The sequence below is a fragment of the Drosophila miranda genome, chromosome 2 (assembly GCF_003369915.1).
Source record: "Drosophila miranda strain MSH22 chromosome 2, D.miranda_PacBio2.1, whole genome shotgun sequence".
NCBI lineage: Eukaryota > Metazoa > Arthropoda > Insecta > Diptera > Drosophilidae > Drosophila > Drosophila miranda.
The window spans coordinates 1296366-1317105 of record NC_046675.1 but is presented as its reverse complement, the minus strand read 5'-3'; the positions used below and the strand labels follow the sequence as shown (position 1 = coordinate 1317105).

General features: G+C 47.8%; 2 protein-coding genes across 3 annotated transcripts; one reads left to right on the top strand and one right to left on the bottom strand.

The window, feature by feature from the left end:
• Positions 1-121: 121 nt before the first annotated feature.
• LOC108156423 lies at positions 122-2909 on the bottom strand. The gene has a single exon (XM_017287872.2). The coding sequence runs from the start codon at positions 2516-2518 to the stop codon at positions 242-244; it is 2277 nt and encodes a 758-aa protein (XP_017143361.1). The 5' UTR covers positions 2519-2909; the 3' UTR covers positions 122-241.
• Positions 2910-15715: 12806 nt separating this feature from the next.
• On the top strand, positions 15716-16537 carry LOC108156430. 2 transcript variants are annotated; one of them, XM_017287885.2, is made up of 2 exons: positions 15716-16307; positions 16372-16537. In XM_017287885.2, the coding sequence occupies exon 1, from the start codon at positions 15829-15831 to the stop codon at positions 16282-16284; it is 456 nt and encodes a 151-aa protein (XP_017143374.1). In that variant the 5' UTR covers positions 15716-15828; the 3' UTR covers positions 16285-16307; positions 16372-16537. The 2 variants fall into 2 exon arrangements, with proteins under 2 accessions (XP_017143374.1, XP_017143373.1); XM_017287884.2 differs by having other exon boundaries at positions 15718-16307; positions 16375-16537.
• Positions 16538-20740: the final 4203 nt, after the last annotated feature.

The following is a 20740-nucleotide window of genomic DNA, read 5'->3' as shown; positions in this document are numbered from 1 at the left end:
TAAATAAGGATTGTGGTGGAGGAGGACGAGAAGGATGAGGGCGAGTAGTCGAGGCAGACACTAACTGAAGTTGGAGAGTAATTGGACAATTTTAAGTTGTATTTATTATACATATGTATAATATCTTAAAACATCTACAATTTATTTACCTCAAGGTTCTACAATAATATTGTGTTTAAACAAAGACAGAGCTGCACATTAGTTTTTTTCAACCAGTTTTTCTCTGCTCCAAAAAACATGCCTATTTTCTCCGAGTACGAAGTGTCTTGTTGATGCTGAAGCCCGTGTCGCGGTAGGCGGCCGGCATGTAGGCGTAGAAGATCTCGCCTGGCGGCGCGTCACACAGCGGCGAACGCATGGCGGAGAAGAACACTCGTCCCACTGACATGAGGGCCTCCACAAAGAGGTTCGTCTGGTGTTCTCGGAGGTGCTTGGAGAAGTTCTTGGAGGGCCGCTGACGCCGGGCGTTTGGCAGGCTGGGCGGCTTTACCAGCGGGTACTTCATGAGTTCATATAGGAGAGTCATGTGAAAATTGTTATGTAAATAGCTGCGCTTCCGCTCGGCCGGGGTGTAGCGCTTGCCGTAGCGCGAGCAGATCCACTCGAGGAGGTACGGCACGGAGTGAACGTTGGGCAGAGTGGGCAGGACATAGCGATGATCCTTTCCGACAGTGTCGAGTCCCTTTTTTAGCATTCTCTTCATCAGAAGGATATCCTCTGGGTCGTAGTACTGCTGGCCAAAGTTCAGGCGGCGTTCCTTCTTGAGCTCTGATTTGCGGTGCACCAATCGTTCGTATTCCTCATTGAAGATTTCTGTATCCTTGGCGAACACGCGCTTGGCTGCTCTGTCCACCAAATTGCTCACGGAGTCGTCTTCCTCTCTATTGAGGGCGGCGTTCAGGAACTCGCAGTCCTCGTCCAGGGCCTTCAAAAAAGCCGCCTTCAGCCTCAAGTTCTGGTCGTCCAAACGAGTGGCCTTCGAGGGTCCAAACAGCCGGCGATAGTTGAACTTGAAATCCGCAGCTTTTTGTGTTCCCACCTCAAACACCTTCATGCTGTCGCTGCAGCTTTGCGACTGAGGAGGAGAAGGAGCAGAAGGAGCATTCTCCTTGTCCCCATCACTGCTCAGCTTCTCATCCTCGTCGCCAAGCTTCAGAAACTGCATCAAGCTGCTGGGACGTCCAAGTCGCTTGCCCGTGCACGGCACTGGCAGACCGTTCTCCGGGTCGTACATCTCACAGCTCGCACAATCCATCGGCTCCAACTTGAAGCCTCGACTGCAGTGTGGGATCACAGGTTTCACTCCCTGTAGCAGTCTCACATGTGAAGAGCCATCGCCATCGCCATCCCCATCGCCACCACCACTGCCAGATGGTTTGCGTAGACACAAAATGTTCGCATTCATCGGTGCCCCATCGCAGGCGCAGCTGAACAGCTGCTTCCTGGTCGAGGCCTGGCGTGTCCTCGTCGCCATCTCATGGAACTGCGCCTGGCAGCAGGCGACCATCTGCTCCAGCTCGGAAATGACCTGCTTCCGTCGCCGCTGCTGTAGTCGGTTCGGGGCGGTGAGCAGCTCCTCGCACTGCTGCTTCTTCAGTGCCTCCAGCTGGACCTTCAGCGATTTCTCCATCTCTCTGATGCGCTGGTGGTGGGTGCACAAGGCCTCCACGTCATGGGCGGGGAGCTCGGCCGCGTCGAAGGAGGCAATGATGTTACGGATCTCCTCGTAGAGAATGGAGCGGGATATGCGGTGGGCGTCGCTAAAGACGTAGTGGCCGAACCAGCGGGATAAGAGCGGTGATTCGCCCGCCTCCCGGGGTGTTTCACCCAGCATAGCCGGACGGGCGGGAACTTCGGACATGATGTTCATAGTGGGCCGCCAGGGCCGGAAGGCTGAAGGCTCCTGGAAGTACGGCGATAGTGGACGTGTTAGATCCATCTTCTTTGGGTTCCGTTTCTCAGTCTCTGATCGACGGTCGTCAAGCCTTTGGCTCTGCTTCTGAAGGGGCTCCGCATTGACATTGGCCATGTCCGTTTGGGTGTCATTTGGAAGCGGCAGAACGCGATCCAGCTCCTGGAGGGTAGGGTACAGGTCCAGCCAGAAGATGGCCGACATGATGATCTGCTCGTTGACGTCATAGGCTCGACCGTGGGCCTCCGTCTTGTAGCACATCTCCATGAGGAACCAGAGAAAGGCCAGGTTGTTGCCCCTGCTCATGCGCATCAACTTTATCAGCGTCTTCTTGGACGGTCGGGGACGCAGCCCCATGACCTCCACCAAACGCCACGTTCGCCGAGTCGTCCATTGCTCCATGTCATCGCGCAGCGCATCGCTCATGGCCAGAGCTGCGTTCATCTGCGGTTTCGATAAGTTGCGATACCACCCGGCTTCCATACAGGCCAGCTCGCTATCGACTTCGGGTCCCAGGTGCTTTTGGATGTATCGAAGGGTTTGCAGCCCCTGGGGATCGCGATCACGACTCGAACATCGCTCAGATCTTCCTGGATCTTCCTTCATATTACGTGGAGATTGAATTTCGTCTTACTAAAAATGAGTGTTACTAAAACCGAAAACGAATCAATTGAAAAACTGAATATTTCAGTTTTGTGAAAGTGTTTGAAGTGTTTGGCAGTGCCTGCCAAAACTGTCTCATGCCCAAGTTTCCTTCTCCCTCCACTCAAAGATAAATGATTTGGCGCCAGTCCGAGTGACGTCTGTCCTTTCTCCCGCTCCCAGCCTCACACGGCTCCTGGTCCAACTCTGAATGTCCGTCCTTCCATCGTCCAAAATGCTATAAATTGCCCTCGTGTGCGAATGTCGCCTAAGTGTTTTCCTTCTATTCTATTCTTGTGCCGCACAGATTTTGGTGGGTGGAGGTGGAGGCGGTTGCGGAGTCTGAGTGTATCATTAATTTATTAGCAAGCCAAATCGGTATGTTTGTCCTTTCGCGCACGCTCGCTCTCACACGTGTTCCCCACGTGTCCTTTCGGTCGAGCAGGTCCTTCACAATTAGCTCCACTCCGGGTCTGGGTCCTGGTCGCTGTTTCCTTGCTGGTTCGTCTTTAGCGTCTTTGATATGCCATATAATTTATGACTTTCTACTGTCAATTAAATTCTTTAGAAAATGACAGTTTTGCCATTTGCCAACATTGTGATCCCCTGTTTTCGGTTCTATTTCGGTGCCGATGCCGGTGCCGGTTCCTAAGCAGGTCGAAATGATTTATGCACCGACGGGTTGACAGTTCGGGCCCTGCTTTGGCCACCATCTTTGTCGTCGTTCCCTTTCATGCTCATGTCCTTTGTCTTGTTCCTGTGTGATTGGAAGAGCTTTTCGGGCTAGTTTTCGGTCCTTTTTTCGTCCTCCGGCCACCTCCGGCACGTGCCCCACGCCTGCAGAGTTCTTTATGTTAATGACCCGAGCCGGCTTAGGCTCCTCTTCCTGCTCTGCCTCCTTTCTGGGAGGGTTCTGAGGCTGCTGCTGATGTGGCAATTGGCATGTGTTTCTTCTCATTTTGGGCCGGCTTTTCTTTCCTTTGGGCCAGCATGCCTTGGCGGATGCTAGATGTTAATAATAGATATGCTCGCATTGTCAGGTGAACTTATCGCATCGGTCATATATCAAGGAAATTAAAGTGGTTCTCCGGCACACTGAAGGAGTACGGTACGGGGTCTACGGGTTCCACGGGGCCTGGAAGCCTTTGACAAGTTTTCGTGTTTTCCAGTGTTTTCCTTTGGATTGCGTGACAGGCTGCGGGGCTTTTGGAATTGCTATAGTTACCATTACTTTTACTGTTACTTTTGCCACTACAGGTGCACCCACCCAGAACCAGGACACGACTGCCTGCCAGGACACACACACACCAAATGAATTTCACAAGATTTATGGCAGCTCATCCGTTATTGATGTCGCCGAAAAAAAATACGAATATATCCATACATAAATGGGGTTTTTTGTGCCTCCAACAGGGATTGAGGTGGACTTTTTCGGGGTTACGGGAACTACCATCAGATTTTTTAATTGCAGTTCGTTCTACTCGTACTCAAAAACTTTCATTTCTTTGCTGCCTTTTTTCACCTTGAATTCTAACGAAATTTCCAGCGGTTAAAGCAATCTGAAATGCACCTCGAGAACCACACTTTTATGGTCCAGACCACAAAAACACACATACGGAAAAATATCCGCAACAGCCTTCGCCCCCCACCACATCCTTTCTCGGGCTCGAGTCTGCGGCTTGGTCCTTTCCCAAATCAGATTTTCGTGCCTTTTGCGCCTGAACGCGTCCGCTGTTTTCCTTAACAATTTGCGCTCCAGTGAATCAGCAACTTCACCTAGATGTGCCACCAGCCACGAGCCACGAGCCACGAGGAGGAAGGTACGTACAGGAGATTTCCATTGAGGCTGGGAAATGCCGCAAGCCAGGCTTAGGCTAAGTCGTTTTGTGGGCGTTCGCTTTCTGGCTTTATGGCATCACGTGCGCCCAGCCCCCAGCCCCCAGCCCCCAGCCCCCAGACCGGGACTCGGGCTTGGATTATAAAGTATATGTGTGTACGTATGTAAAAATATGCATGGGATGTTTTGCTCGCGGCGCACTTAACTTATCTAGGAATGAATGGCTCGGCTGCTATTGCCAGAGGCCAAGCCAAAACCAAAACCTGAACCAAATCCAGAACCAGTCCAAGAACGTCATTGGTATTGAAGGAAAACTGTTGCTGGAAGTGCTTAGCACGTGTGTGTTTGTTTGTTTGTGTGAGAGAAGGGTGTGTGTGAAGTGAAGCCATCTTGACAACTTCCCATTATTCAGATACAACAGACTCCCCTCCCACACACAAACAGACACACACATACACGAAAACAGATGGAGATACAGATACTGAAGGCTGCGACTGTAAGAGTGAAAGCTTGTTCCTCGTTTTCCTGCGCATATTTTTTACCCCTTGGCGTACTTTAACGAGCTCCTAACTTTATGTTTGTTTGTCATGTAGACATTTTGTTTTTATTGGGGGGTTGCTTAAGTGAAACATTTTTAAAGCATACTTTGAGGCGTTGGAGGGTGCTCCCTGACTCCTGCTCTTGTTCTCGCCCCTCCGCTCAACAGTTTTTTTGGGGGCTAATGCGAGAAACCCCAAAAACACCATGGGTCCCCGGATCCCGGGGCCTGCTTTTTGCCTGCTTCTGTTTTTCTGCTTTTCTGTTTGCTGTTTGCTGTGTGCGCCATTTGTTTATAAATTTAATTTGTCTTAGGCAAAACCCTCTGACGACTTGTTGACTTATGGGGCCAAAGTTTTCCGTTCCGGTTTGTTGCTGCCAAATGTATTTTGCATACAATACAGACTCGTATTTATCCAAGATTTAATGCATGGCAACGCATTCTGAACAAGCCCCGGAGTAAATGGGAACTCATCCATTCCTGCATCCAGAATTTATGAAGCTTCCAGTACGACTTTACTATGTGTCTGTAGGAATACATTTCGGAGCGGAGCCAAATGCGAACAGAGCTTGGCCAACATACACAAATTGTGGCCATGCATCTGAGCCAAACAATGATTTGTAATATGCAAAATTCCTACTCTCTGCAGGATAACTATCACTTCGACCCCTATCCTTACTTGTGTGTCTGTGTGTGTATGTGTGAGAAGGGGACGTTTTTGTGACTTGGTATTTTATGCGTTATTGAATTTCACTTAAAGGCAACTCATGCTTGCTTATTTATACTCGGGCTCGTACTCGTACTCGTACTCGTATTCGCATTGTCTGTGTGTGCTCCAGTACACAAAATCGTACCAATATCACTTGAGTCGAGTTTGGGCCTTGACAGCCCTCCTCTTTGAGGGTTGGCCATGTTGTCGGAAAGTATTTTCTGGCATGTGGCTTGTCCATTGGGAGGACCAGCAACCGAGCATACTCGTATTCATATTTGAATGAGTTAAAAGGTAACTTACTCATAAATAGGTCAGGGGAAAACTTTTCAAAGACCCATTTCATTTGAAACTCTTCCATTTAGGGAAGTTTCCATAAACATTTTTCGCATACAATTGCGAGCAACAATCTGGAGATGGAAAAACTATCCTCCCTCCTATAAGCATGGTTCAAGTGCTGAGGTGTCGACGAAAGTTTGGACCAATTAGGAGAGCTTCCATTTCAGCTCAAGACTGCCAGAATATAAAATTACACATTACGCAATCACAAATTGTCCACATTTTTCAGGTGGTTGATACAATTTTTGGTCAACATAAAAGTTCACTTTATTTAGTTTTGGAGAGAAATCAGTTTTGTAGCATATGTACATACCTACTATATAATCACCAAGGGCATACGAGCGTATCTAGTTGGAGCATAGTTTTACCCAATTAAATGATAATTGTTATTAATTACAATGGACACCAGCACCAACACGAACACCTAAAACTACAGCAGATATAGCAACTAAAAACACATAAATGCAGCCACATCTACAGCCACCTCCACAGCAGCTACAGCTACAGTACTAGGAACTACCAAGGGCATACAAAATGTTCAAGCGTACCCGTGCTTTTGAGCCAATTGAGCCAGAACAACAACTCCAGCTCCGACACCAAACACCTTAACTACAACAACAACAGAAACTAATAAAAGTACACCACTACCAAAGGGAGCAACTACAATACTGTATACTGGGAATCACCAAGGGCATATGAAATGCTAGAGCATAGTTTTGGGCCAATTGACAAAAGCGTCAAACTGACACGACCGTGGCAGCACACACACACACTCTAAACAATTGCCAAACAAACACTCGCCCTCACACGCAGGAATACACCCACACAGATAGTAACACTACAACGTGCGAGAGAGTGTGTGGGAGAGTGGATGGGCGCCAAAAGGTATGCTAGCATCGGCAGACGGTCGGCACTAACTGAAATTAAACATGAAAAATGCAGCACCAACGAACAGATAGAGGTGGGTTGTACTGGCAGATGTAACTGCCAGAAGTTGTATCTGTTTGCCACTGAAAAATACTAGCAACTAGCAGCCTAAACATGCAGCCCCATGCGCAGGCAAAGGCGCATCCACATCCACATCCACATCTACAGGCGGTGCTGATGGTTCCGAATATGGTATATGGTAAATTATGCAGCACGCCAAATTTGAAATGCAAACAAAGACCAGGCTTCTCCTGGTTTTCGCATCCCATCCCATATGGCTCATTCAGAGGATTGAATGATGAGAATGGGCTCGCTGCATTCCGTTCCCGGAAACGAATTCGCCACCTAAATAATTGAGTAAATCTCCGGGAGCAGCCAAGGTTTCATGGAACAAAGTACACAGTCATCTCCAGAGATTTTTCTTGGGAAAACAACAATTGGAAAGCCAGTTCTGCTGAAAACCCGGACTTGGCAGCATGAAATGTTGTATGTCGTCACGTTGGGAACACTCCATTAAGCTAGTCAGTAGTATGCATCGGGCAGTCAAAAAGATTGGCCAACAACAGAAATAAAAGCCACTGGCGGTCATTTCTCGTTACAAAATACGAAAATGCAAATTATGAGTGCCATCAGGGGAAGATTGCCGGCAAAGTGCTCCCAGGAACGACTGCTGATGCGCAGCTAATTGCCACCAAAATGCACATTAAAGCGCATTTCTCGGTCATAACCAGACCAATCCCAAAAACCAACCAGCCATCTCCTCACCATCTCTTTCTCTCTGGAGGTGCGCTCTTTTTCTGCTTTTTGTTCCCATTTCCGCTGCACACAATGTTGTATTTTATCATCCGGGTCTTGCCATCCTGGCATCCTGGTCATTCGCCCTCGGATTGCCTCCGTTCCGGCTGCTGTAATCAACTTGCTGAATTAGCATTATAAATGTGAAAATGTGGAAAGTTAGATAAACGCTGGGAGATGCAAGCTGGGAGATGGGAGCTGATCTATCCGCTGGGATGGGGCCATCCGCAAGTGACTCATTAGCAAGCACAGCGTGAACTGCACTTAATGTGCTCCGCTTGCAATTGCAATGGCAATTGTTTTTCGGAATTCCGCTCCTGTGGCTGCACTTCATTGTAGTGAGCGAGCGGTCTGGTGATCCGGGGATTTGGACCGCCGTTCCATACAACCGCAGTAGCAGCTAGAGCTCTGTGTCTCTCGCTCTCGGACAATAGATACATAAATAAGAAGCTGACAAAGAAGCAGGAGCAGGAGCAGCTGCAACGGAGGACAATGTCAACGAACAGACATGCAAATTCCAGCAGAAAACAACTGAAACTCGTAAAAGAAGAAACCCAGATAACCTCAACTTTGCTACTTTGTGAGCGAAATGTAAAACAGAAGCGATATAAGCATCCACAAGGAGCATGGTGGAAGGAGAGAGGGATGAGGGTGCTGGCAGTATTGATGTGTGGCACTCTCCATAGGCCATAAGCAACTTCTCAGACTTACAGCTGCCACTCCACTCCACACGAATGCTATGCTGTTCACTTTGTAGCAGCTCTGCCTGATCCCAGATGAACAAATGGCTCTTCAACAAAAAGCAAGAGTTTCCAGAGCAGAGCAGAGCCAGAGAAAGAGCCAAATAGGTGACTAAAAGAATGCAACCTAGTGAGCCGCAAGCACAGCCACAGAACAGAACAGAGTCTGAAGCTAAAACTTAAGAAATCCTGGCAAGGGAATGCAGAGTCCTTCACTGACTTTGCTTTGTTGCAGAAGCACACAGCGTGCAGCACAGCGGCATGTGTCAAAGGGAGACGAGACGAGACGGAGGCAGACCCAGGAGCACTGGAAAACATTTACGCCTCCGTCTGTGTGGTGCGTGGTGGCCGACAACGAGAACGACAACACCAACGACAACGGAAGTGCTCGCTAAATTGCAGAGGACCATGGGAGCAGCGTAGGCTTTAAAAAGGTCACAACTTGGTTAGCGTGACATGCTCGAGCTGCCACTGCCACTGCTCTGCGACTGCTCGACTACAAGCAAACATACGAGCTGCACTTGAACGCCTTCCTGGCGCACGTTGCGTATACGTGATGTTTGCTTTGTTATAGCATAGAAGGAGACGGAGAAGGAGGCTGGAAGCTACGCCAGGGGGGAGTGAAATAAGGATTTTGATTGTATTCGTAGATCCGTCTATCAATTTATTTATCACTCAGTCCTCTCGGGGGAACTGTGACTGAAGAGTATTCACACATCGACCACTTATCCTTACACTTTGTTTAATGTTTGCTTAGCCTTGACCACTGCACAAAATGGTACTTAAATTATTTTAATGCATTTGAAGTTATTTCGACCCCTTTGTTGCCGTTCCGCCCTGCCCCAAATGACACACAAAAATATTTAACACGCCCGGCCGGTGATCCAGCAAACTTTTGTGGCACGCAGCTGGCAAGTGGCAAGAAAAGTCCGAGTCCGAGTCCCAGTCCCAGTCCGAGGGCTACAATAAAAGCAACATTGTTGCAATGAAATGTCCTGTCATACGTACGAAAGTGGCCGACTTGAGAGAATGTTGAACGCCTTCGCTTCGCCTTGGCCAAGTGAAAACAAGTTTTCGGAGCGAGTTGCCCCTTCATTCCTGCCCCTTGCCACATGCCACTGCTACAGCCACGTTCTTTTTTGCTTGCTTTCCCTTTGGCTAATGCCGGAAAATCGAAAGTGGCCGGGACAAGAAAGGACACATGTCCTTTGGCGAAATTTGTGCTGCTCTTAAAAGCATTTGTCTGCCGCAGCCACAAAAGATACTCCTCCTCCCCTACCCCTGCAAGCCCACCCTCTCGCAGTCAATTTTAAAAAGTGCCGCAGCATATAATGTGCTCTGCTTTGCTCTGCCTTTTGCGAGTAACTGCTTCCCGCGGATACACATAATGGCGGATGGCGGTTGTCGGTTGGAGGAGAAGCAAACACCCGAAGGACCCGCCGGATTATGTTATCCACACACACACAAACATAATTAGATTGCGGCTCCGTCGCAGCATTCAAAGCAAACCAAATTCAATTATGTCTGTATGTGACATTGCAATCCCTTGATGAAAGGTTCTGTTCTTCTTATACGCAGGACACGTCCAAGTGGAAGGATGAAATGCCACAAACCAGCAGCAATTTCCCTCCGTTTCAATTATGCAAAGCATCCATTGATGCATCAAATATTTTTAATGTCTTTAATTGCTACATCGACCATTCATCAGATAAAGAGTACAAATAGGGGAGAAACTATAGTTCAATGGGTCGATACTTTAGATACCCTCGAAGATCCAATGTATCTACGGAAGTGTTGATGATACCTACTGTGATTCGATCTTTCATCTATGGGAATGTGTGCAAAATAGACAGTATAGTCGGATACAAACATTTTCTCAGAATCATAATACCATCTACCATCAAGGGTGTAAAAAGTATGCATATGCCTTTATATGAGCAAATCAATTACGGCTCATGATTTTTTCAGTGGCTCACTTTACTCGTATGTAATTATGCAGCAACAACATCTATGGCCAGCTTAATTGCGCGGAATAAATTATGGATTATTGATTTAGTTACTGGAGAGCGGACAGGGCGGGCAGGAGAGCAGGAGAGCAAGCGGAGGCACTGTAATTGAAATGTACGTGACTCAGATCCGGGGATCGGGGGATTGGCTGGCCGGATGGCAGAAGCAGGAGATCTGGCCCCAGAGTGCACTCAAGTGCAGAGTTATGCCACTGACTAGAAAACTGCCAACAGACAACAAACAGAACAGCAAAACGGAGGACAGACACTCGCGGAATGCGAAATGAGTCAGGACGGAGCAGGAGCCCCTGCTGTTGGCCACCCCTCTGTTCAGCCATGTTGTTTGCGGCTTAATGCATCGAATGAGAGAGAGAGAGAGAGAGAGCAGCAGAGCAACAACAAAACAAAAGTCCAGCGCTGAAATTTGCCATAAATACGGAAGTGTGCGACTTACTTGAAACTTTTGCTGCTGCTGCACGAGGATACAAAGAGTCAACCCACATTCAGAGTGGTTCTGCGGGGTCAGGGTGTGGACTGTCGGAGTGGCAGGAGCGCCAGGAGTGCCACGAGGTGGGTGTTGTGCTGGAGGTGGGCCTGCAAAAGTTTTGGCTTTTAAATGGCTTTTACTCTTTTGCCGTATGGCTCCCAGTGGCATAATAAAATACAAAGGTAAATCGAAGTAGAAGCAGCAGCAGCAGAAAAACTGCCTGCTCTTCACTCTCGTGCTGTGGTCGGTCACCTATAGAACGTAAAATTTCATGCGCTCCCCCAGATGAAGATGAAGACGAAGGAGACTTCAGGAGCAGCAACAGCAGCTCCTCTTCATAATCATCAGGTCTCAGCTGTAGAAAGAATCAACCGAGCCCAGGTTGGAGAAAAAGTTTCGGTCACCAAATTGTTATTAATTGAGCTTTATAGTTTTCCGAAAGAAACTTCGTTAAACATTTACTTACCATCACCGGGGCCTTCACCGTCACCGTCCCCTGGGGCAGCGCAGCGTTCGTAAATGTTAATAGAGTTTACTGAATAATGCAGCCATCGGGGAGACACGTTAATGGCGCTGCAGAACGGTGAGGGAATACTAACGAGATGAGTGGCGATGCCATGGCCGCCGATGAAGTAGGTCGTTGATGGTATTCTCTACTGGCAATATCATTTACGTAATAATTAAGACATCTGGTATATGCTAGTGGCACTAAAGGAGATACGAACTAAGTAGAAATCTAAGCAGTAGGTTCTTTAAAAGAAGAGGCACGAAGAAAGTACGACTGGAATCCGAGTATCTCTTGTGCCACTAACGAGATTCTCTTCTAGAGAGCAGACAGACGGACCTTCACAATGGCCAAGAACCAAAACTAATTTGAGATTGCCGTGCTGCAGACTTTCCCCCCTCCCACACGCACAGTGGGGGGCGTGCCCTAATCCTGACGAGCAATCCGCCCCGAGGTGCGTCCAATTTTTGGCGCCTGCATTAATCGAGTTTCTGTTTCCTTTACCTTTGTAAGTCCCCAACAATGGCCGCAGCCACAAAGGGCCGGGGCAGGACCTTCTATTAACCAGATGAAGGTTATTTCATTTGCTTTTAATTTAGTTCGGGGCCCGGCCAGAAGGGTTCCAAAGAAAACCAACTCAACTGAGCCTTTTGTTGCTCCTTCGGCTACCTGTTGCTACGGGCCGTCTGGCGGCTTGGCCTGGCTTAAATCGGAATGTAATCCCTTCTGATTTCTTAATACCCGACGTCCCACATAAGCACATACACACCCTCACACACACAAAAACGGACTAATTTTGTAATGCCCCAACATACCAGCAAGGTATGTACAGATGTCCTGACTGCGGACAATGGGCCCCGGCAAGGACACAATTTGTTTCGTACTCGTTTCTCTGTCTGCAAATGCGTGTGTGCGAATGAGAGTGCAACTTAGTCGAAATGCGTATACAATAGCAAATGGCTGTAGCTATAGCTGGAAACAATAGAGTCCCCTGCCCAGATGCTGCCTCATTAATCGGCTCTAATTAGGCGTGCCCCGGATGCTGTCGGACTTCCTGTCGAACGCATCCTGGCAGGCGTCTAAATGGCCACTGGAGCCATCACAATCAATTAGACAGAAAGAAGCAATTCATTGTTAGCTATCCCGCCAAATTACGCATACGCACTGTGAGGCTTTGTGCTTTAAGATCTCGATTGGCGGCAGGCCAAAAATTCGCACAAATCAAAAAAGATCAATGGCTACGTCCTGGACCAGAACATTTCGCATTGGCAGTTCCTGTTTTTGCACGGTTTGGCTTGTGAATTGAACCGAGACCCGTGTGTGTGATGGCCCCCGTCCGCATCAAAGGAGTGATAAAAGGCATTGGCTTGGTTGCGGCCAGAGCCCCACCATGTTCGTGATGGGAACTGGACAACACTTTGGGTACGAGAAGCGATTGCATCCGCTGGAGCATGGCCGTTACCATTGCCATGGCTCTAGGTCCGAGGCCTGCCCGAAGGCTGGCATTAGGCGGGAGAGCTGGTTTGGCAGCCGCAATTTACCCAGTGGCCTCATCATCATCACTCAATGCTGCAGTTTTGGGGAATTTTGAGTGCCCAACTGTGTCGATAATCAATCAATGTGCCTGTTTCTCCTCCAGCCACGGCTTCCGTGCATCGGTGGAACATTCACTTAAGCCCTTTGGGCCTTCCTCTCGATGGCAATGGGGAACATACTCGTCGTATCCATGCAGCATCCTATGTGCTTGCCAGGTGCTTCCGCCTCGACGCCAAAGTTCGAAGCTTTGCTTAGTGGCAAACAAATAAACAGAACCGAACTGAACTGAAGACGAAGATGAAGAAGGGCTTTGTTTTTAGGCGGCTGGCAGCATCCAGCTTCCAGCTTCCATTGTGGCCTGGACTCCTGCCAAGAAATTGATTTATATTGTTCGGAAAGTTCTGTTTTCTCAAGCAGCAACTACTTCGGAGAGCACTTTGGCTGGTGGCGGCGGTGCTTTCATTGTTCAAGGACTTAATGAGCGAAACTTTCAGCTTTCAGATTTCAGCCAGCCATCAGCATGATTCATTTAGCATATCTGAAGATTCCAGAGCTCCAGCTCGTTGGTCATGGAGTACCCAAGTCTGTTTGAGTTTCAGCAAATATCTTGGCCTTCCATCGATATACACCGCACCGATGGACTAAGTTGCGATAATAGCACACAGATGTCAACGCTGTTTCACGAGTAGGAGTGCCATCGGTGTTGCATGCCACCGGGCTGTGGGTCTGCTGGAAGACGATAAAACATTTTAACGAAAAGTGCACCCAGGAAACGAAAAAATATGGCAGGCGATAAAGGGGAGCCACTTTCCGGTTCGAGCTCCTGCCAAGGACTGCAGCAATTTATTATGATCATTTTGAATAATTCATAAAATGCGGCCTCTGCAAGGGAGCTCCGTACTCCGTACTCCGTACTCCCGTACGCTGTGCTCGTAACTGTGGTAGTGCTGTTGCTGCTGGCCCCAAATGTAAAAAGGTCCTTCCAAGCCCAGCCACAGTCGCATGACAAGTTAAGCCACAAGGGGACAATATCACTTTGCCTTTGCGTTTGCTTTTGCCTTGCCACAAGGAGTGGCAGCAGAGAGAAAGCTAACAAGCAAAATATGTAACTAAATTTGTACTCCTCGTGCTCGGGCATGGGGTACGGGTACGTGTGTGGCATGCATCGTTTTTCATTCTACGGATTTATGATGAAGATGCTTTTAAAATGTTTCGACTGCGTTGCGATGCGAGGCGATGCCTGCCAGTGTCACTTTGGATTTTTCGGGGCCCGCAGGCAAGGCTTTTGCTTGGCCTTTTCCGCTTGCCTCATCCTTTGTCCTTTTGAGTGGCCAAATGCGAAGGGAAAGACATCAGGTGGAAGGATATACTATAGATAGAGAGGGGGAGAGAGAGTCTGTAACCTCCGTTGAAATCTAATTTGATGCCACCGCCCCCTGCCACAGCCACCACACATCCATCCTGCTCCCCAAAGGCAAGCCAAAATGGGTTTTAGCGTACGATTTGTGGTCACGAACCCAACCCCGAACCCAAAGCCAAAGCCAACTCCAGCGCCAAAACTATACACCTGTCGTGGACCAAGATACCAATCCGAATACCAATCTCCTCCTGCCCCACACAGTCGAAGTTGATTGTGCTGTTGGCTGCTCTTCTTTTCTGGCCAGCGGATTATGACCCTGATCTGGCCAGGTGCCGTTGCCGGTGCCGTTGCCGTTGCTGCCCCTGTCCGAGTAGATATGTGTATCATGTGTAGCTTTAGTTTCACTTTGCCAACTGCATGCCAATGCCGATGCGATGTCCTTCTTGCTGCATGCCACATCCGGCCTTGCCTCTGCCTCTGCACCTGCACCTGCACGACTGTGTGTTTGTTTGCTAACTTTCGGGTTACGCTTGGTTATTGGTTTATGGGTCTCATGTGGTTGTCTGCCCGGTGTGTCATTAATATCGTGTTTTTGCATTCCTGCATTCGAGGAGCTTTCCATTGCCCAGCTATTGCTGCAATCTGCCGGATAAAATGAAGATGAAGTGACGCGAGGATTGAACTTGCTCTAGCCTGCAAGTGGTTTGGATGGTTGAGGGCCATTTTAAACGGATACCCTTTATTCCAATATATTTGCATGGAATTAAACAATCGCTTGGGAATAGTTGTATAACTATTTAGACTTATTTCCGAATTTTAAGCTGCCAATTGACCTACAAGCCAACACAATTGGTATCTGCTGGATACAGGACTAATCGTAACTGCTGGAAGCCCCTTAAATGCGATTTTCAAGTGAAACAAATAAACCACGGCTTAAATATGCTTTTTAAAAGACTATAATGCGGCTTAAACTCTTTTAAATTTTTTAATATCTTTTCAGTGAATGGTATTAATGGTTCATACATGGTATACATATATGTAAATGATATAAATATATTGAAGCAAGTGCCCAATCTTGCACTTACATCAGAATCGATTAATATTTGCGCTGCAAATCGGAAGGATGGAGGTCCTCAATTGAGGACTCCTTGAATCTTTAATTGTGGCGCATGCCTACACATCCGAGGCATCCGACGATCTATAATTTAAAATATGAATCATAATATTTTGTAGTCTATTTATTTTGAAAACGATGATACAATTGTGAATTGTTTCTTCACCTTATCCGATCGATGAACTGATGTATCAAAAAGGATGCCAAATAAAATAAATGATCTTTTGACAGCACATATTGTCAGAATCATCATCTAGAAGCTGGTCGCAGTAAACTCTTAGAAAAATGCCAACTGGTACACATTGAACAACCACTGGAGTCAAACACAAACGAAGTCAGAGTTCAATCTTATTCAAATTGAATTTTGCACATCTTACGACGATGGGGGATTTGGCAAGGAATCCTGGCTCGCAGATCGCTGGGACCGCTGGGACCGCAAAAAAGAACGACCAGTGTCCAGAGTTCTGGGTTGGACACGGCAATCGGCACCTGGCCCAGACCGAGTTCATGCTATACCATATCCAGCCGGGCGTCTACTTCCGTGGCCGGTTCAAGGAACGATGCGAAGAGCGCGGCGTCAAAGGCTGGTTTACTTGCAACGCGAAGGCGCAGCAGGTGTTTGGCGTTATGGAAGGCCGGATCAAGGACATACTTAGCATTCGCGGTTGGGTCGAGGAGTCCTGCATCCTCCAGCCCTTTGAGGAGAAGACAGTTTTCTCAACTTTCACGCTCTGCACCCAGCCGGAGTTCACGGCCTTCTCTCTGCGTCTCAGTTTACCGGTGGATAAGAAAAATCGACCGGTGAGCCGAGTGTTGCCAAGAACCAGGAAAAATTAAGAAAATAATCTACGACAGGACGCGTAAGTAAAGCAGAGCTCGGCCTCAGCCTCGGCTCATCATTTTCTCTCCTCTATTTTATTTTAGCAGCGCTGCAATAAAGAAACGTAAATACATCCCATCCACAGTTTAGGAAGGCGATCTGAAAGGTAAACAGCTAAGAAGGCAACTGTGTTACAGCGATTATGGTTATAGATCTTTAATAGTACTTAATATGGTTCACGATAATAAAAACATATAAATGTACACAAAATCTTTGTTATTTTATATATATTTTATTAATTTTCCTACTTTTTGTATTGTTTTTTTTTTTTGTGCATTTTTATATTGATTTATTTTAATATTCATGTCTTTTCAGTCTCTTTTTTTTAACCCGTATGATCTTCGCCAACGTTCCCGCCCAACTTAGCGCCTCCTACCGCCGATAAGAACAAGCACTTAGAAAAAGTCGCTGGATGGCGGGCGAAGTCCAGTTGGAGTGGCGCCAGGTGTCTTTTGAGCTAGTTCCAAACAAAAGCGTCCCGTGGCGCTGTTGTGCAATTTGTTGGTCATTTCCGTCCCAGTACTTGCGGTGCTGTTAGGCGCGTTTCAGTTCGGTTCGGTTCAGTGGTTCCAGATAATAAATGAACCAGTTTAAATATTTGTTGGCGCGAAACTCAAACGAAGACTCTCCTCAAATTTTTAGACCGATCTACATATATAGAAAGTTAATATTACAAAAATCTTAAATTTTCATTTTGGTATCATATAGAGAAGCCAATAATATCATAACCTTGCCATTAGAATGATCGTCAAGGGCATCTCAAGCCCTGGCTCCCGGACCAACTCTTCCTTTCATGTTTAACGATGTATCTTATACTTGTTTTCCTCGCCTATTCTGGCTTATTCTTGCAGCTCCGAGACCACTCCACTCCATTCTGTTCGGTGAATGCTGCGTGGCGTGGCCCAAATTACATTAAAAATGCAAAAATTCATAAATTCATGACATGTCGCCGTTACTCCTCTGACTGTTACATACCCATACCCTTACCCATACCCCCAGCTCTCCATACTCTCTGCTTCTTTGAAAGGAAGTTATCTTGTTGCTGCTGTTGCTTCTGGTTGTTCCATTAGAGGAATTTCTCTTGGCCAAGTACACAACAAAATGGCGCATGCCAGGAGATGGCAAATGGTGGAGCACTCCCGCCACTTCCCCCTACATCAGTTCTCCTCCACCATTTGCCTGGGGTGTCCCTTAAAACGACTCGAGTTAATTATTCATGCAATGTCGTTGGCAGCACCAACCATCCAGCAGAAGGAGCAGCAGCAGCAGGCGAGGCAGGCAGCGCAGGACGACCCTTTTTAATATTTATGAACACAACCGATTCTCTAATTATAATTAGGAATTGAAAAGTTAGCACAAGGCACAGCAGCAACAGAAACAAGAGCAGTGGCAACAACAAAAACAACAAGGACAAAAAGCGAGTGGCACGCAACAAAAAGTTTGTGTGCACTGAATCATAATTAAAGGGGGGAGCACTGGAGTGGAGGCCGACCCTGTTCTTCTTGGTTCTTGGGGGTGATTCCATCTACTATGGGAAGGGGTGAAAACAGAACAGAACAGAACACCGGCAAAATGGCGCACACAATGGCATTTTAATGGGGGGCGCACTCGAGTCCTGCTCCTCCCACGGATTGGCTTGCGAAGGAACCTTAAAGATACTTTTCAAGTGTATCTTTGGCTGGCTTGCGATTGTTTCGAATATACGAGTAGTTTGTGTATATTTTTAGCTGGGAATGCCTTGATTGTACGATTGTGTCTTCTGTTCGGAAATGCCTCGAAGAGCCAGGAGGCAGGAACTCTGGCTTAGGTTAGATATTCCGTGCATGCTGCTGTCACTGAGGCGTGACTTGGAGTCCGGCAGCAGAGATTCAGCCTCCTCGGAGATCACGTTCCACTCGCTGGAGCGTGTCTCCAAACGATGCTCTACACAAATATATTGACATGTTTTAATATTTTGTTTGTTATCCCTGCAAACAGAAGGGGACTCCCTGAATTTGAATATCCATGGGATTAATCCCTGGAGCCGGCTTCTAATTACGCCTCCACACTCCCGTCCACAACTCATGAGAGTAATGAGGCAGTTCGCGGGGCGATTTGCTCCACGTCACGGCTGAATTTCACCCAAAAATTGAAAAAAAATCGCAGAGGAAACTCCAATTTCCCCCGGAATCTCCCAAATGGTGTCTGTTTGTGGATATTCGATCGTATTTCATACGAAACAATTGAGCGGAGGAGGCGTGTGGGGCTGGCAGGGCGTGAAATTGCTGCCAATTATCGGACGGGACCGGGACCGGGACTGAGACCAAAGCAGGGACGGAGAGCTCTTCATAATTTTCCTCTCGGCAGGCATCTCTGCGGCGGAACCTGCCATCCCAGTCAATCCACTCCACTTGATCATCATCTCCGCGCAATGCAATGGTGGAATGGGGGCCGCAGTGCTTCTGGAGCACTGATGATGAGCAGATTACGAGGGCGCGCATCTATTAATAGCGGGACAGGCGAGAGCAAACGAACCCATAAGTCAAATTGAACGGCAACAGTCCAAAAATGTAGAAACGTCTGCGCTCCTCCTCCGAGCTCCGCGCTCCGTCTTTGTCTGCTCTGTTTTTTAGGGCTTAAGTGGGCTTAGCTTCAACGACAAATGGTGCAACGTATCGTGTCCGTGTCCGAGTCCGTGCCCGTGTACCATGTCTCGTGTCCCGTGCTGGAACAGTTTCAGTTGCAACTGCCGCTGGCTGCCGAGTGCTGCATGCAACATGCAACGTGGGCTTAAGTAGGCTTAACTCTCGCTGCAGGGCCGCATTTTATTTTTGGCTGCCAAAGAAATTTCCACCATTGCGGCGCAGCATTCTTCTGTGGATCTTCGGAGGCTGATTTTCTCTTCATTTGCGTCAAGTTCAGCGAGGATTTCCATTGCTTTCTCTGCCTCTGCCTCTGCCACTGCCCTGTCACTCTCGCTTTTCTCCATTCGCGCCATTAAGTTAATGCCTCAAATGTCCTTGCCGTGGCACTCCTCTCACTCTCTCTCTCTCTGGTCTCCCTCCCTCCCTTTCCGCTGTCTCCGGCCAAATTAAAGTGTTTGCTGTGCAACATTTACATACGGCATGGCATTTGGCAAACATATGGCTGCGACTAAGTTCATTTATTTCGTGGCATCGTCTCCCCCCGCCTTTCCTGCAACACAGTGGCAACGCAATATCCATAAAATGCGAAGATAACCATAAGTCCTGTTTAAGTCGCTTGTTTTGTGGGGCAGCGGCAGGCACTGGGGGCACGTATGTGGAGGGGTGCATGAAAGTGCGTCCAGGCCCGTGCCCCACTCCTAATGACACCCCGTGCCCACCCTTGGCTCCCTCCCTTGGCTCATCTACATAGCAATAAAACAAGTAGGAAGGCCACCCCAGACATTCCGACTATTAGATACCCGCTAATCGGGTAGGGAGTCTCAGAATCGGTTCCCGAATCAGTTTTCGATATAAGAGAATTCCTCTCTCTCTTTTGCCAACGTTTCATGAATCCAATATACCCCTGTGCTCTGTGGCATACCACGTATAATAAAATTCGCTGGCATCTTTCCTTTTTCCAACTTTGTTTCGGTCGTGGCCCAACGGGCTGTGGATGCTGGGGAAAGGCATTAACCTAATTTTATATACATTTAATTTTATTTTATTTAATTCTAACACACACGCTGTTGAGAGATGGTGAGACAGGGGGTTGCAATATGAAGAGAGAGAGGGAGAGAGAGAGGGCGGGAGGGCGGGAGAGGTACTGTCTCATTGATGGAGAAATATCGAACTTTGTTTAGGGGTAGCTTTGGCAGAGAAATCCAATTTTTATGGCTAAATTGGTGTCTATTTATATTTCCTTTGCAAAGAATGTTTTTCACCGATTTAACAAGCCCCAATATCCTTCTGGGGGCAGTGCATCCCAAGTTTGTCAAGTGCTTTCGCGGACAGTCGGAAAGAGCAAACGAGCAAACAGATTTCTGAACGATATGCCAGGGCCAGCATCCATATCCAGTAGAGACCCAGCCATGGAGCCATCCTGGCAACCCTTGCCGCAACGCTGCCCCTCGAACCGCTCGACAATTTGTGCGGCGCTCGTGCGCATATTTCATAACTTTTCGCCTAAGCTGCCCCAAGATAAATGTGCACGAAATCTACACACAAATCGAAAGCTGCATGGCAACAGCAAAACAACAGCCACATGCGGACGGGGCAGGAGCGGGGACTGGGGCAGATGTGGGAGCGGGGGGCGGGGGGCGGTGACTGTGGCAAGTGTAACCAATTTAGAAGCGATTTTTGAATAACTCGACTTGCGAGAATTGTTCGTGCGCCGTTTAGACTTTCTGAACAAGATTTATGCAGCAAATGTGTTAACTTGTACATCATTTGATGGAGTTACAGGCCCTGC